The sequence below is a fragment of the Rhinatrema bivittatum genome, chromosome 6 (assembly GCF_901001135.1).
Source record: "Rhinatrema bivittatum chromosome 6, aRhiBiv1.1, whole genome shotgun sequence".
Classification (NCBI taxonomy): domain Eukaryota; kingdom Metazoa; phylum Chordata; class Amphibia; order Gymnophiona; family Rhinatrematidae; genus Rhinatrema; species Rhinatrema bivittatum.
Genome location: NC_042620.1, coordinates 272,583,734 through 272,599,398, shown reverse-complemented (window position 1 = coordinate 272,599,398; position 15,665 = coordinate 272,583,734). Strand labels below are relative to the sequence as shown.

Sequence of the window (15,665 nt, the reverse complement as noted above, 5' to 3'; positions counted from 1 at the left end):
GTAAAAACTGCTTTTCTGTGCACCCTCCGACTTAATATCATAGCGATATTAAGTCGGAGGTCCCCAAAAGTAAAAAAAAGTAAAAAAATAAAAAATAAAAAATTTGAATTCGGCCCGCGGCTGTCGGGCCGAAAACCGGACGCTCAATTTTGCCGGCGTCCGGTTTCCGAGCCTGTGGCTGTCAGCAGGCTCGAGAACCGACGCCGGCAAAATTGAGCGTCGGCTGTCAAACCCGCTGACAGCCGCCGCTCCTTTCCCTCGTTTGCACCGCGTCGCCTAATTTGCATGCTGGAGCATACTGGATAGCTCGCACCGGCGAAGGGCCGGTGCGTGCGCCGGGAGAGCGGGCGTTCGTCCGCTCTCCCGCGGTTTTACAGTATCGGGCTGATAGTCTGGATAAGCAAATAAGCATGGGTGTAGCTTGCTTGTTACGGCGGTTACTACCCCGAATCAATTAAGCATGATACTTCACTTGGAATACATATCCAGCGCAGCTCACTGCTTCAACGGCAGGGGGGAATGAAGTAAGGTGGAATTATATTCAGACAACCAACAAGGACTGAATTGCACAGGCTGGGTAAACAAATAAGCGTGGGAGTAGCTTGCTTATTGTGGCAGTTACTACCCCTAACCAATTAAGCTAGATACAATTCAAGCACCTCTTACTCACCTACAACATCCTTCACTCTGCAGCTCCTCACTACCTCTCTTTACACCCCTCTTTCTGCACTCCACTCATCAGACAAGTCACTCCTGTCTATACTCTTCTCTACTGCCAATTTCTGACTCTGTGCTTTACACCTGACTGCATCATGCTTCCTCTATTTAAAGCTCATCTAAAATCTCCCTTTTTTGAGGCTGCTTTTTAAATCTTAACCCCCTGATTGTCCCACTTACAGCCTCATTCATTTTTAACCATTGGCTTAATTTTTGTATTTTAATACAATTTATAAACCGCTTTCCTAATTTAATTAAATTATTTTTTTTATTTAGTTTATAAAACAATACATATACATATTGAAAAATGAGTGGGTTCTGCACACTGTCCAGGTGATTGTTAAACATTTTGTTCCAAACTATGACAAACCGCATAGGCCCACCCCTTACAAACAATAGGAAGACAACAGTGCATTGCAACAAGATCAACCATTATCGAATATCATTTAACATCAAATTGCACACACAATGTGGAAATGAATTTAGATAGAATTTCCAATTTTTTTTAAACGTTTATGCTTCCTAGACACATCCAAAGCTTTAATACATTTTTCCATACAGCAAACCTTTCATATTTTAAATGAAATCGCCCAAAGTGGTGTACAACAGAAATTCCTCAAGTCACTTTTACTGTGTATGTATATCTTGAATAGACTGTAAGCTCAACTGGGCAGGGACTGTCTCATATTTTTCGTACAGAACTTCGTTTGTGAAGTAGCACCATATAAGTGTTAAATAGTAGCAGTGAATATGGACCTCTACATTTTCAGTGCTAAGAAAACATGAGAAAAGCCAATACACCTCTCTGCTTTGGGGGGGTAACAGCCAATGCCACCACATGGGATTTCCTGCCAGGGCGCTAACTTATGCAAACATTATACACAAAACTCCTTGTTGGATTGGCAGTCAAGTTTGCACACAAATAATGTGCACACTGTCACACCTGAGGGTTAGTGTGCCTTGTGCTGAGCACCTCATTGCATTGGCCTCAGGGACTCTTGAAAACCAGATGTCAAATTTGAAAAAAATTGCATACGATATTTGTGTATTTCAGATCAGCAAAGAACGTTCAAAGCGGTAAACATCATCTGACAGATGAAGTTAAAACAGATGAAGTTAAAACAGTTTAATTCAAAATACCATAAACCAAATAAGTTTCATCCTTTATATTATCTGCACACACGCTCTCGTCCTCTCTCTGAAGCTCACAAGAGCATTCCCACTGGAAACTAATGGGCTGGTAAAATCTGTGCCAACTATGCTCCGGTGCAAAAACTCCTGCAGACTTCAAAAGAAAACCGCTCAGATTCACGCCCGCTGCATGTGTATGTATGTGGATGAGGCAGCGCTGGTTTTCTCCGCTAGTACCGGAGCCTATGATCGTGCTGCAGTTGCAAAAAGTTTCCGTCTTCCCAGTTTACCATGTTACCACTTTAAACAAAGCCGGCAAAAAGGCGCATGCGCTAACGCTCCGCCGTGCTCTTTTTTTTCTTCCTCCGGGGCCTTCCACCGTTCATACAAACCTGCTCAGAGGTTTGTATGAACACTTTCCAGTAGTAAACAACCAGTCGGCATCTCCCAAATTGTGAATTGATTGAAACATTAACCAATCGTAGCAGTGCTTTATAAGAGTGGCGGAAAAAGGAACCATTCAGAATCCAGAATTGCGGCGCGGGGTGGAGGGCGGGATTTCGTGTATCCCGTCGTTTTAGTAGAACTTCCGGTGGGCACGCGCTCGCTTTCCTTCTTGTTCGGGCCTGGTGGCTGTGGAGTGGTGGGAGAGCGCGAGCCGTTAAGAAAACGTTCCTTCCGGTTCGAAATCGTCGCGAGACGCTGAGGGAACATTCCATCCGGTTCAAGGTGCACGAGACGCAGTACGAAGAGAAGGCGAAGGTCGGGGACGGAAGAGAGAGAGAGAGAGTGAGAAGAAGCGACAGAGACGCGAAAAGGCGGGGGGGAGAGAGAGATGGACTCCAGAGAAGACAGACAAGACAAGGGGAAGAAGATGGTGAGGAAAATAAAGAGATTTGCGGGAGAGGAGGCCAAAACTGGGAGGGTGATGGGGAAAGGGAAAGAACAGAACGAGGGGGAGGGGAGGGGGGTATGGTGAAAACAGAGGGAGACGAGAACGGAAACGATGGATATGGACGGGGAGATGTGGAGAGCTTGAGAAAGGTGGAGGGGATGGGAGGGAGATGAATGGGGAAAAAGAGGAAGGTGTAGAATGATTGGGGCAGGAGAAAAGAAAGATCGGCAGGGGAGGAGGAAAAAATCGAGGGAGTGACTGAGGAGGATCACTGGCAGGAGAAGGAGAGGGAAAATTATTGGGGGAAGAGATGGGAGAGCCTGAAAACTGAAAAAATGGAGCACTGGAGAAGAGAAGGGGGAACAGATCGAAGGTGGACAGATTGGGGACAGATGGGAGACGGATTGGGGACAGATGGGGGAGAAGGGGGACAGATGGGAGACGGATTGGGGTCAGATGGGGGAGAAGTGGGACAGATGGGAGATGGATCGGGGTGGGGGAGAAAGGGGGAAAGATTGGAGACGGATTGGGGACAGATGGGGGAGAAGGGGGACAGATTGGAGACGGATCGGGGTGGGGGAGATTGGGGACAGATTGGAGACGGATTGGGGTGGGGGAGATTGGGGACAGATTGGGGGAGATTGGGGGAGATTGGAGACAGATTGGGGGAGATTGGAGACGGATCGGGTATATTGGGGACATATTGGGGGAGATTGGAGACGGATTGGAGACGGATCGGGGGTGGGGGAGATTGGGGACAGATGGGGAGAAGGGGGACAAATTGGAGACAGATTGGAGACAATGGGGAGAAGGGGGACAAATTGGAGACAGATTGGAGACAATGGGGAGAAGGGGGACAGATTGGAGATGGATTGTGGACAGATGGGGGAGAAGGGGGACAGATTGGAGACAGATCGGGGGTGGGGGAGAAGGGGGACAGATTGGGGAGAAGGGGGACAGATTGGAGACGGATCGGGGACAGATGGGGGAGAAGGGGGACAGATTGGAGACGGATCGGGGACAGATGGGGGAGAAGGGGGACAGATTGGAGACAGATGGGGGAGAAGGGGGACAGATTGGGGGAGATTGGGGGACAAATTGGAGACAGGTGGGGGAGAAGGGGGACAGATTGGAGATGGATTGGGGATAGATAGGGAGAAGGGGGACAGATTGGAGACGGATTGGGGACAGATGGGGGGAAAAGGGGGACTGATTGGGGACAGATGGGGGACAAGGGGGACAGATTGGAGATGGATCGGGGGTGGGGGAGAAGGGAGACAGATTGGAGACGGATTGTGGGCAGATGGGGGAGAAGGGGGACAGATTGGAGACGGATTGGGGACAGAAGGGGGACGTATTGGGGACAGATGGGGAGAAGGGGGATGGATTGGAGACGGATCGGGGGTGGGGGAGAAGGGGGACAGATTGGGGAGAAGGGGGACAGATTGGAGACTGATCGGGGGTGGGGGAGAAGGGGGACAGATGAGACAGATTGGGGACAGATGGGGGAGAAGGGGGACAGATTGGAGACAGATGGGGGAGAAGGGGGATGGATTGGGGCAGATGGAGAAGGGGGACAGATGGGGGAAAAGGGGGACGGATTGGGGACAGATGGGGGACAGATTGGAGAAGGATTGGGGACAGATGGGGGAGAAGGGACAGATTGGAGACGGATCGGGGGTGGGGAAGAAGGGGGCAGATTGGGGACAGATGAGGGAAGAAGGGGGACAGATTGGAGACGGATCGGGGTGGGGGAGAAGGGAGACAGATTGGAGACGGATCGGGGTGGGGGAGAAGGGAGACAGATTGGAGATGGATCGGGGGTGAGGGAGAAGGGGGACAGATTGGAGACGGATCGGGGGTGGGGGAGAAGGGGGACAGATTGGAGACGGATCGGGGGTGGGGAAGAAGGGGGGAGATTGGGAACCGATGGGGGAGAAGGGGGACAGATGAGGGAAGAAGGACAGAATGGAGACTGATCGGGGTGGGGGAGAAGGGAGACAGATTGGAGACGGATCGGGGTGGGGGAGAAGAGAAATAGATTGGAGACGGATCGGGGTGGGGGAGAAGGGGGACAGATTGGGGGGAGAAGGGGGACAGATTGGGACAGATGAGGGAAGAAGGGGGACAGATTGGGGACGGATCGGGGTGGGGGAGAAGGGAGACAGATTGGAGACGGATCGGGGTGGGGGAGAAGGGTGACAGATTGGAGACGGATTTGGGGGGGAGAAGGGGAACAGATTGGAGACGGATCGGGGGGGAGAAGGAGGACAGATTGGAGACGGATCGGGGGTGGGTGAGAAGGGGGACAGATTGGAGAGTGATCGGGGGTGGGAGAGAAGGGGGACAGATTGGAGACGAGGGAGGAAGGGTCCGGGAGGGGGAGGAGAATGGAGGAAGGGAGATGGATCAGAGGGAGGGGGGGGAGAAGGACAGATTGGAGACGGATCAGGGGGGGAGAGAAGGGGGACAGATTGGAGACGGATCGGGGGGGGGGGGGAGAAGGGGGACAGATTGGAGACGGGGGAGGAGAAGGGAGGCCGGGGAGGGGGAGGAGAATGGAGGAAGGGAGACGGATCAGAGAGAGGGGGAGGGAGATGGATCGGGGGGGGGGGGGAGAAGGGAGACAGATTGGAGACGGATGGAGGGGGAGAAGGGGGACAGATTGGAGACGGATGGGGGGGGGGAAGAAGGGGGACAGATTGGAGACGAGGGAGGAAGGGAGACCGGGAGGGGGAGTAGAATGGAGGAAGGGAGACGGATCAGAGGGAGGGGGAGGGATAAAGATTGGAGATGGATGGGGGGGGGGGAGAAGGGGGACAGATTGGAGATGGATTTGTGGGGGGGGGGGGGAGAAGGGGGACAGATTGGAGACTGGGGAGGAGAAGGGAGGAAGGGATACCGGGAGGGGGAGGAGAATGGAGGAAGGGAGCTGGATCGGGGGGGGGGGGGAGAATGGAGACAGATTGGAGCTGGATCGGGGGGGGGGGGGGGGGAGAAGGGAGAGAGATTGGAGACTGAGGGAGGAAGGGAGACCAGGAGGGGGAGGAGAATGGAGGAAGGGAGCTGATCAGAGGGAGGGGAGGGAGATGGATGGGGGGGGAGAAGGCAGACAGATTGGAGATGGATCGGGGGTGGGGGTGGGGAGAAGAGAGACGGATTAGAGAAGGGAGACAGACCGGAGGGAGGAGAAGGGGAGGGGAAGAGAAAGGAAGGAGGGAGACCGATTGGGGAGGGTTGAAAGGAGATGGATTGGAGGTAGGGGTAGAAGGGAGGGAGACCGATCAGAGAGAGGGGAGGGAGATGGATCAGGGGATTAATGGGGAGATAGATTGGGAGGGAGGGGGATAGAGGGTTGGAAAAGAGACATATTGGAGGGGGAAAGGGAAGATGGGAGGATAAAATTTCTGGAAATATGTAATGGGGAACTTTTATGTTTTTGTTTTTTTTCCCTAGAAATAACAGGCTTTTGGGGGGTAGATTTTAAATACTAAACAAGTATATATTTAATTTTTTTTTTATTTTCAAGACACAACGAGCCATGTACAACTGAGTTAGTAAATACAAATATTTAGTATTCATTTAGTTATTGAATTTATATCTGCTCTTCTCAACTCAGAGTGAAGCACAATAAGATAAGAAATACAAAAGTGGAATATTAATATTCAAATTAGATCCCATTAATAAAATACAATTATTATACAACCCAAATGTCACCTAACCATCAACTAATTAAAACACTAAAGAAATATAAAAGAAATGATATATCAGAACTCAAGTTAAATTCCATTAATAAAACAAAATTACCACACAACCCAGCTACCATCTTAATTACATCAGGCCAATTAAAAACTAAAGAACAGAGTCAAGTTTCCAGACTTTTCCTTAAATAAACAAGCGTGTCGGAGACTGGTTCCATCAAGGAACCAGTCTCCGACACGCTAAACTACTGGAATAGCTGCCTCCACGCCATTAACCTCCTTCTCACAAGTCTCTGCCTCGTTCTCAATACGTCCAAGACCGAACTGCTAATCTTTTCCCCTAATGATAACAACATACTAGCCATCAATAATAACACACCTCTAGTAAATCAAGTGAGAGACCTTGGAGCCTTCCTAGACTCCAAAATGAACTTTAAAAAATTCATCAACAACACCACCAAAGAAGGCTTTTACAAACTACAGGTATTAAAACAACTAAGACCTCTCCTTCACTTTCATGACTACCGTTCTGTCTTTCAAGCCATACTATTCTCAAAGATAGACTACTGTAACGCGCTGTTACTTGGTCTCCCGGCCTCTTCTACCAAACCTCTTCAGATGCTGCAAAACGCCGCAGCCAGGATCCTCTCAAACTCCCGCCGCATGGACCACATCACCCCAATTCTAAAAATACTTCACTGGCTACCCATTCGCTACAGAATTCTCTTCAAGACACTCACTATTATCCACAAAACCTTATTTCAAGAATCCTCGCTCCAACTTACCATACCCCTCAAACCACACTCCTCTGCAAGACCCACCAGATCTGCATATAAAGATTCTCTCCAGGTTCCCCCCCAAAAAATCCGTTTTCCACAACTCTATTGAAAAACGGGCACTATCAACTGCTGGTCCGCATCACTGGAACTCCCTCCCGCCAGATCTCCGCCAGGAACATTGCCACATCACGTTCAGGAAAAAATTAAAAACCTGGCTGTTCGCCCAAGCATACCCCTGAAAAGCCTCAGGGTCACCCACACAGTCCTACCCCACGGATGCGTCCATTTCCGCAACGCAAAGGAACTATTGTTGTTGTCCGAATAACTGCATTATTTTATAACTTGCCTAATTCATACACACTATGTAAATTTGTACATAATTCTTATACTGTAAGCACCCTCTCCTGCTTTTGCCCTTCTCTCCAGTTAGAATTTGTTTAAACTATCTTTTCTCTAACAGCCTAGTTCCACATTCCCTGTTATAATGTAACTTTTGTTTCTGTTTGCTCTGTTAATTGGTTCCCCCTAGTTTTATGTAAACCGGTACGATAGGACCTGGTCTTGAGCATCGGTATATTAAAAGAATTTAAATAAAATAAATAAATAAATAAGAAAGGAACTTCAGAAGTGAATTCCAAAGGCAGGGTGCTGCACCAAGGAAGACTTCTTGCTAGTCTTCACCAATTTCATATTTCTCAAAGATGTTCGGAACCTTTAATATGTGGCAGAGGGAAGACATGTAGCAGGGACATATTTAGACAAGGAAATGGGAAAACAGAAAAGGCCTTTATGCCATACTGGGTCAGACCCCAAGGGTCCATCAAGCCCAGCATCCTGTTTCCAACAGTGGCCAATCCAGGCCATAAGAACCTGGCAAGTACCCCAAAACTAAGTCTATTTAGCAGTGGCTATTTTCTAAGTCAACTTAATTAATAGCAGGCAATGGACTTCTCCAAGAACTTATCCAGTCCTTTTTTAAACACAGCTATACTAACTGAACTAACCACGTCCTCTGGCAACAAATTCTAGAGTTTAATTGTGCGTTGAGTGAAGAAGAACTTTCTCCGATTAGTTTTAAATGTGCCACATGCTAATTTCATGGAGTGCCCCCTAGTCTTTCTATTATCTGAAAGACAAAATAACCGATTCACACGGGTTCAAAGCATTAAAAATAAGAACACTCCATTTAAAACTCCATCCTACGAGCTACTGGTAACCAATGTATTCTTGCTAAAACTGCTGAAACAAGTCCTTAAATTACAAGTAGTCACAATACAAGCCGTGGAATTCTGTATCAGTTGAAGCCTAGTAAGGAGTCTTTGCAGTAATCCATTTGAAAAAATGTGCCTAAACAACTGTAATTAAAGCCGTTAATAAGTATGACAAAGCTGGTAAATGAAACACAGCTGGAGAAATGCTACTTTTACAGTAGTATTAATTTAAAAGTAAGACATCCATTTAAATTTCATGTTATCAAACAATTATTACAGTTTTATTCAGTGCTAGAGATCAACATACAAGCTAGTTGCAGATATATTTAGTCCAATAAAAAGGTATAACCTTTATTTCAGCATATTCAAGTCGATTTAACATACAATACTTTGCTCAGGGTTGTAATTGTAATTACAATTTTTCATAATCTTAGATCTTCATATTTCATAGATATTAGCAAGCATTTTGAGAGAGTAATGGGAAGGTAATGATGATAAAACCATATCTTGAAAAGTATTTCCTGCATCATTCTAAAAAATTGATCCACCTAAGTGTACAGAATTGTATAAAAGTGACTGCATGCTGAAAGGGTAGATGGAATATATTAAATGGAAAAATGCACACTTAGGCTGATGTAATAAGGTTCCTTTGGCAGTGCACATGTGTTAACAAGTACACAGTTTTACTCCTGATTTAACAAGGAGTTGAGTGCAGAAATTTTGCCTTCTTCCATGATATTCCCATGTTAATTAAGGCATTAGCTGTTATTTCCCAGTGCAGAGAGGTGCATAGACCTGACTCATATTTTCTTAACAGTGGAAATTTAACTCCTGGTCAGAGTTGCTTATTTTGTCAGGTTGAACCTGGAGTTTGTGTTGCATGGGGTCTTGTAGTTGGTATTTGTGCGCCTAACACATTTTCTGTGCTGGAAAGATTTATGTTTTATGTATACAAAAACATGCTTAGCATGCATATTTGTGAGTTAGTACACGTTTTTCAATGCACTAACTCACAACTATTAGCTTACTGCATCAGGAGTTTACTTATTTTTTTTTTTTAGCACAAGTTGGAAAATGTGCACTGACGTGCAGCTCATATTTCCTGTCTTCCTGCTAGACTAGTCCAGACAAGTGGATTTTGCTCCTCTACCAGCAGAGGGAGGCAGAGAGCAAGTGGTTTACTAATGTCACCTTATGTAGGGTACAGTATTTACTTCAGCCTGCCAGTATTCTTTGCCTTCAGCAGGTGGTAGGATAGTATATCCCATGTTTGTTGGAATCCAACTGTCTTCCCAGACTCCTCAGTGGCGGACGTTCACAGTGCAGCAGGGAGCAGTCATTGGATGCTCTGACACTTGTGATACTAGGATTTGGCAAAGAAACTCGTGCACGATTTGGCACACATTTGCAGGATAGTTGGGTATCCGCTCCGATGATGATGTCGTCACACGCTGAAGACAGCCTGCCTGGACTTGGATTCGTTGCTTCAGCAAGCGGGTCTGCTGGTTCCTGTTCCTCCTGATTCCAGTCTTCTGTCTTGCTCTAGCTCTTCAGCCTGGTTCCTGCATTCGGCTACTGCCTGGTTCTGTCTTCAGCTTTGCTTCAGTCTTTGCCTGTGGCTCTGCTGCAGTCTTCCGCTCCGCTTCAGCCTTGTCTCAAGCCATCAGTCTTATCCTTGCCTGGTTTCAGCTGCAAGCCTGATCTTTGTATAGACTTTTGGACACTGCCATAGTCTGGCCCGTGCCAAGGCTTGCTTACCCGCTGTTGGTGTGGGTCTCAGCACTCTACCTACAGGGCTGCTTCACGGAAAGGGGGGCTCACACATACGCAGTTCCCACAATGTTGATCTGGAGTTAAGCTTGATCCTGACAAAGAGGAGTTCTTGAAGAATTTTTTATTCCCTCCCCCAATTAAGCTTAGGCAAGCAGGGGGGCTTTTAGGGGTCCATTGGTAGGCCTCTGGACTATTTTCTTGTGTTGCCTTCCCCTCCCCCCCCCCGGCTCTCCTTTCTCTATGTGTAAAGCTTAATAAAAAAAAAAAAAGACTATTGAAAATACTGAATAGAGGGATAAGAGAGCCAGCCTGCAACTAGAGGAGCTCCAGGCTTTGCCAGGTCTGCTGTTTGTACCAATCTTTCAGTGAGGTGAGTACCCATTAGCGGGGATGGGGAACTGTGTCTTAGTCTGCGTTCTGCTCAGAGCACAGTGATCCTGCAGGATCTGTGACTTGCACCACTTGAGTAGGAGGCTGCAGATTTTGCCATAGAGGAGAGAGGGGGACCTGTGACTCAACTTCCTGCTGTGCTGGAGCTGTGGTTAGCATCTGCCACAGGACAGTTTCTCTCACCAGTGCACCTTTGAGAATGGTGGCCATTTTTAAGTCATGTGGCTCAGCAGATCCAAGGGAGATGGGGGTCTTTGGTATTAATTGCCGCCTTCGGTGAGGGGCAGCTGGTGGTCAGTTCTCACTTCAAGGTCATTTGTGGGGATGACTGATTTCCCCCGTAGCCTCCTCTGCACGTTCACCAGGGTTTGTCTAGTTATGGCACCAGTGTCTTCCTTAAGGTGCAGGTCTGGATGCCTTTAACTTTCTGACTTCTCTGAAGTTGAGCCAACCAGATAGTAATCATTCCCAGGGTAATTAGAGATCTGGAGGGAAATAGTTTTCCAAATTAGGCACCTCCTTGGGGTCCCCTAAGGAGGGGCACTGGAGTGATTTTAAAGAGAGGCTGGAGGAGATCCAGTTTTCTTCAGTAGGAAGAATACTTGGTAAATCTTTCTTTTTTATAGGAGTAGTTATTCTCTTATTGTTGGTGCCCTGGCTTCCTTGGTCATATCAGATGGCTAAGGGAGAAAAGAAAAAAACAGATCTTATGTTGGCTGGCTTAAGAATCTACTTTGTGGCCCTGCATGCAATGCATCAATCTCTGGCAGGCCAGACCTGTCTTCAAGGCCCACTAGAACACTTTTTAGAAGTCTGTAAGAGCCTTCCTCTTGCATTAGGTGTTCATGGAGCTGATCATGTGAAGTGGGTTCCTCAAGACATGCCTGAAGGTTGGAACCCTGAGAGCTTAGTGGCACTGGTATGTGTTTTCCCATTGAGGGAGATATGGTGCACAAAGACTGAATCCTTGTTATAGCATACCTATGCTAGATTCAAAAACTCTAGGAAGGCCAGTATGGCCCTGGAAGAGACAATGTATCTTGAGGAGAGCAAGGCATTTTTGGCAGACTTTTCTTATGCCTTGGTCTGCCATTGGTGAGGAACATGGCCATGGAGCTAGCTGTTTACTGCTTACTCTTGTCGAGGAACTGGGCGATGGACTTGGCCTTAATGATTCACCTTGCCAAACTTCCATTTAAAGCTTTGTTTCCCTTTGGGAAGGACTTGGGGAAGGCTCTTGGAAGAGTCCAAGTCACCTAGACTTCTGACGTATAGAGCTAAAGGTCCCTTCTGGTCTTGTTCATCTGTGACTCGTTATAGGGAGCAAAGTAGTATCTTTCTGGGAGAATCTTGGTATTACGGTAAATTAGGCCATTTTGAAGATTGTAGCCCTTTCAAAGGAACAACAGGAGTGGAAAAGATAGGACTGCTGGTGGAGCCAGCAGTGCCCAATAAAGGTTTGAAGGCCCTATACTTGGAGATTGAGAGAGGCTATCGCCTGGCGTTGTTTTGCCAAAGGTGAGCCCAAGTCACTTCAGATGATACTGGGTCCTGGATATCGTCAGAGACTGTTATGCTTTAGAACTTTCCTTGCCCTATTTTTGACATCTTGCTGTCCACTTGTTGATTCTCACTATAGAGAGTAGTTCAGGTGACCATTGGAATGTCTTTCTCAGTTAGGAGCAGTAGTTTTAGCCCCAGATTCAGAACAGAGACAAATAAGGGATTCAGTTTTTGTGGTCCCAAGAAGAAAAGTAATTTATCCAAACAGGTACATCTTGCTGACCTCAGAGGAACTAAGTGTATTTTATGTGATGTTTTATGTATATTTATTGTAAATCTTTATTGTACACTACTTGGAAATGACAAGCAGTATAGAAATTTGATACATGCAAAAGTTATCTAAGGGTCTGCAACTAGCTGCAGTGCCAGCATGGCCTTGGTGTGTTTCTAAACATAGTTTTTGTATCAGTACTTTTCAGTTTATACAGCATTTTCTATCTAGCCTGTGGTTTCTGCCTGCCTAGTAAAAGCAAAGCACAAATTTGTCTGCAGTTAGGAAACTACTTATGATCAAAAATTTAGGAGAACAAGTATAATGACTTCTTGTGTGACGTCAAAAAGTATTTCATTTCCTTTCACCGCTCGTTATCAGAAGTCATGTCTGCAATAGCGACTAAGTGGGGCTATGAGTACTCACATCATTACAAAAGTAGATTTTCCTAGCGTGTAACAGATGGACTCAGGACCAATGGGTATAGTGTACTCCTGATAGCAGTTGGAGACAGATCAGATTTCAATCTGACGTCAGCCCTTGTACATATACCCCTGCAGGAAGTGCAGCTCTTCAGTATTTTCTGTCTCCATAGTAGTTAGGGACTCTATGCACGCTAGCACAGCGTTAGAGTAATTTTACCAAAGAAAACCAAATTAAGAAGAAAATCTTACCTCTACAGACGAGCCCCGCTCTCCTGCGGTGACACCAGTTGGGTCCCTCCCCCCAGTTGAGATTTCCCGAGGTGATTTCCGCGATCCCTCGGAGGTAAGCCTCGGTCCGGTGGCAGACCCTCGGTGGGGTCCTAGCCCCTGACAATCGGGTGAAGCTGAGAGGCAGCGGGTGCAACCTCGAGCGCGGTGGTGAAGGTATTTTCCCTCTCCCCCCGCGGCCGGAGACCGCCCGGAACGAAACCGGGAAGCACCGAGACAAGGTAAGGTAGAAATCTATTTAAAAGTCTCCGGTCTCCGAAGCTCGAGGAGACGCACAGGTCGCCGGCTGGGACCAGTGCCACCGGGTTGATCAGCCCTAGCAGGACTAGACCCCAGTCAGTTCCGAGGGCCCTCCCACGTGGAGACCCTCCGGGTGGTCGCCATATTGTCCGCATGGTCGCTGACTCCATTTTGGCTCTGTTCGCCGCCCTGTCCACTGTTTCGATCCATGCGCACAGAGGCGAGCCATGTGCACAAATACCGTGTGTGTACTACGTCGCACGCATAAGTACCGGGCGCACAAGCGACGCCCGTGGTCACGCGCTTACTGTGCCGGGCGCATAATTACAACCTGTGCGCACAAGAGTGCGCACATCTCCCTGCACGCGCGCACCAAACCTACGCACGCAACTTCGCACACCGGAGCGCACAACTGTATTGCACGCGCACAAGCCATGGCACCACCAGAAAATAAACTCAAAGCTCAGGGCCTTTGCCCAGCATGCCACATTAGAGCTGCACAGCATGAGGAGGCCACGGCCCTGTGTATACAGTGCGAAGAGGCCCTAGGGGACCCATCTCATGGCCCTCCCCAGCTGGTGTACCGGACCCCAGTCTCTCGAGCAGTATGCCGGACCTAGCATTACACAGCAGGGACCCCCCCTCAAACGGAGCTCCCCAGGAACACGGCGCCCCTAGTCTAGACCCAGCTTCTATCTCCTGGGTGGCATTCTTCAAAGGTCTGCATACCTTCGTCCACATGCAACTGGGGCCTCCTATAATGCGGCCTCAGGCTCCATCAGAGGACCTCAACATGCCGTTACGCTCTATGCCCAGGGAAGTGATCCCACCACCCAGAAGCCTCACCTTCGGGGATATGGACATCTCAGATGAGGAGTCAGAACCCCTGGAGGAAGGGGAACTCCCTCCGGGGACAGAACCCCATTGAACCATGAGACGCTTCTTCACCAAGGAAGAGCTTCCAGACCTAGTCACACACAGCTTAAAAGAGCTTGCCATCCCGGGCACAAGTGCCTCGGGGGAACCTAAGACGAACCCACTTTTGGAGGGACTCATCAGATCTCCCGCCATTTCCCACTATTACAAGCCGTCCAGCAACTAATTGACCTAGAATGGGATGCCCCAGAAACCACATTCAAAGGGGGCCGGGCTCTGGCAGCCATGTACCCTCTGGACCCAGCCGCCAAAGATCTCCTGGCATGTCCGAAAGTGGATGCCATGGTCTGCGCTGTCTCGAAGTGCACCTCTATCCCGGTGGAGGGAGGAGCAGCACTTTGACGTCTCCGCTATATCTTTACAGATCGCGGCCTGCTGTGCCGTGGTGACACGCGCCTGCTTAGCACAGACCAGGAACAACACTCCTGGGGAAGCCCTGGAACCAGCTGAATCATTCCTCGCGTACGCCGCTTCGGATCTGGTACGTACAGCAGCTAGAGGAGTCTCATCCACCGTGGCAGCAAGAAGACAAATCTGGCTCCGAAACTGGTCAGCCAACGCATCCTCCAAAACGAGACTCAAAAGGATGCCTTTCAAGGGAACCTTCCTGTTCGGAAGCGAACTAGAGAAACAAGCCAACAAATGGGGCGAGTCCCCACTGCTGCAGCTACCGGAGGACAGGAATAAGAGAAACCAGCGATCCTTCTCCCGGACCTCCAGGGGCAGAGGATCACAGCGCTTCAACTCATATTGAAGCTCATATCAAGTGACCAGCCCCGCAGGCCGGAGCCAGTCCTTTCGGAACAAGCACAATAAAAGGGGAGCCAGCTCGGGCCCAGGCCCCAGCCACACCCCACGATGAAAATCAGCCGACCCATCCAAAGGAAGAAGCCATAGAGGGCAGACTGGCCCTATTCTACCAAAGATGGATCGAGATAACTTCGGACAAGTGGGTCCTATCCATCATTCGAGAAGGATATTACCTGGATTTCCACCACCTCCCTCCGGACAAGTTTGGGGAATCTCCCTGCCACAACCCTTCCAAGAGAATGGCAGTGGAAGCTACACTGACCAGATTACTAGCCTTAGAGGCTATAACACCGGTGCCTCCACAATAAATAAATACTGGCCATTATTCCATCTATTTTATCGTTCCCAAGAAGGAAGGAACGTTCAGACCTATCCTGGACCTCAAGGCGGTCAACCGTCACCTGAAGATTCCTCGCTTCCACATGGAAACCATTCGCTCGGTAATAAGGGCAATACAACCGGGAGAGTTTCTTACCTCCCTGGATCTGTCGGAAGCCTACCTACACATTCCGATCCATCAAGAGCATCAGCGTTTTCTACGCTTCTCGATCCTGGACCGTCACTACCAGTTCCGGGCAGTACCTTTCGGGTTAGC

General features: G+C 48.5%; 1 protein-coding gene across 2 annotated transcripts in view; it reads left to right on the top strand.

Annotated features, from left to right (window-relative positions):
* Positions 1 to 2,420: 2,420 nt before the first annotated feature.
* NONO (non-POU domain containing octamer binding) overlaps positions 2,421 to 15,665 on the top strand; it is a 141,180-nt gene continuing 127,935 nt past the window's right edge. The window contains exon 1 of one of the 2 annotated variants that reach the window (XM_029607225.1): positions 2,421 to 2,725. In XM_029607225.1, coding sequence (XP_029463085.1) covers positions 2,684 to 2,725 — 42 coding nt within the window. In that variant the 5' untranslated portion in view covers positions 2,421 to 2,683. The remainder of the gene's footprint in view (positions 2,726 to 15,665) is intronic. The other variant, XM_029607226.1, reaches the window with a different exon arrangement.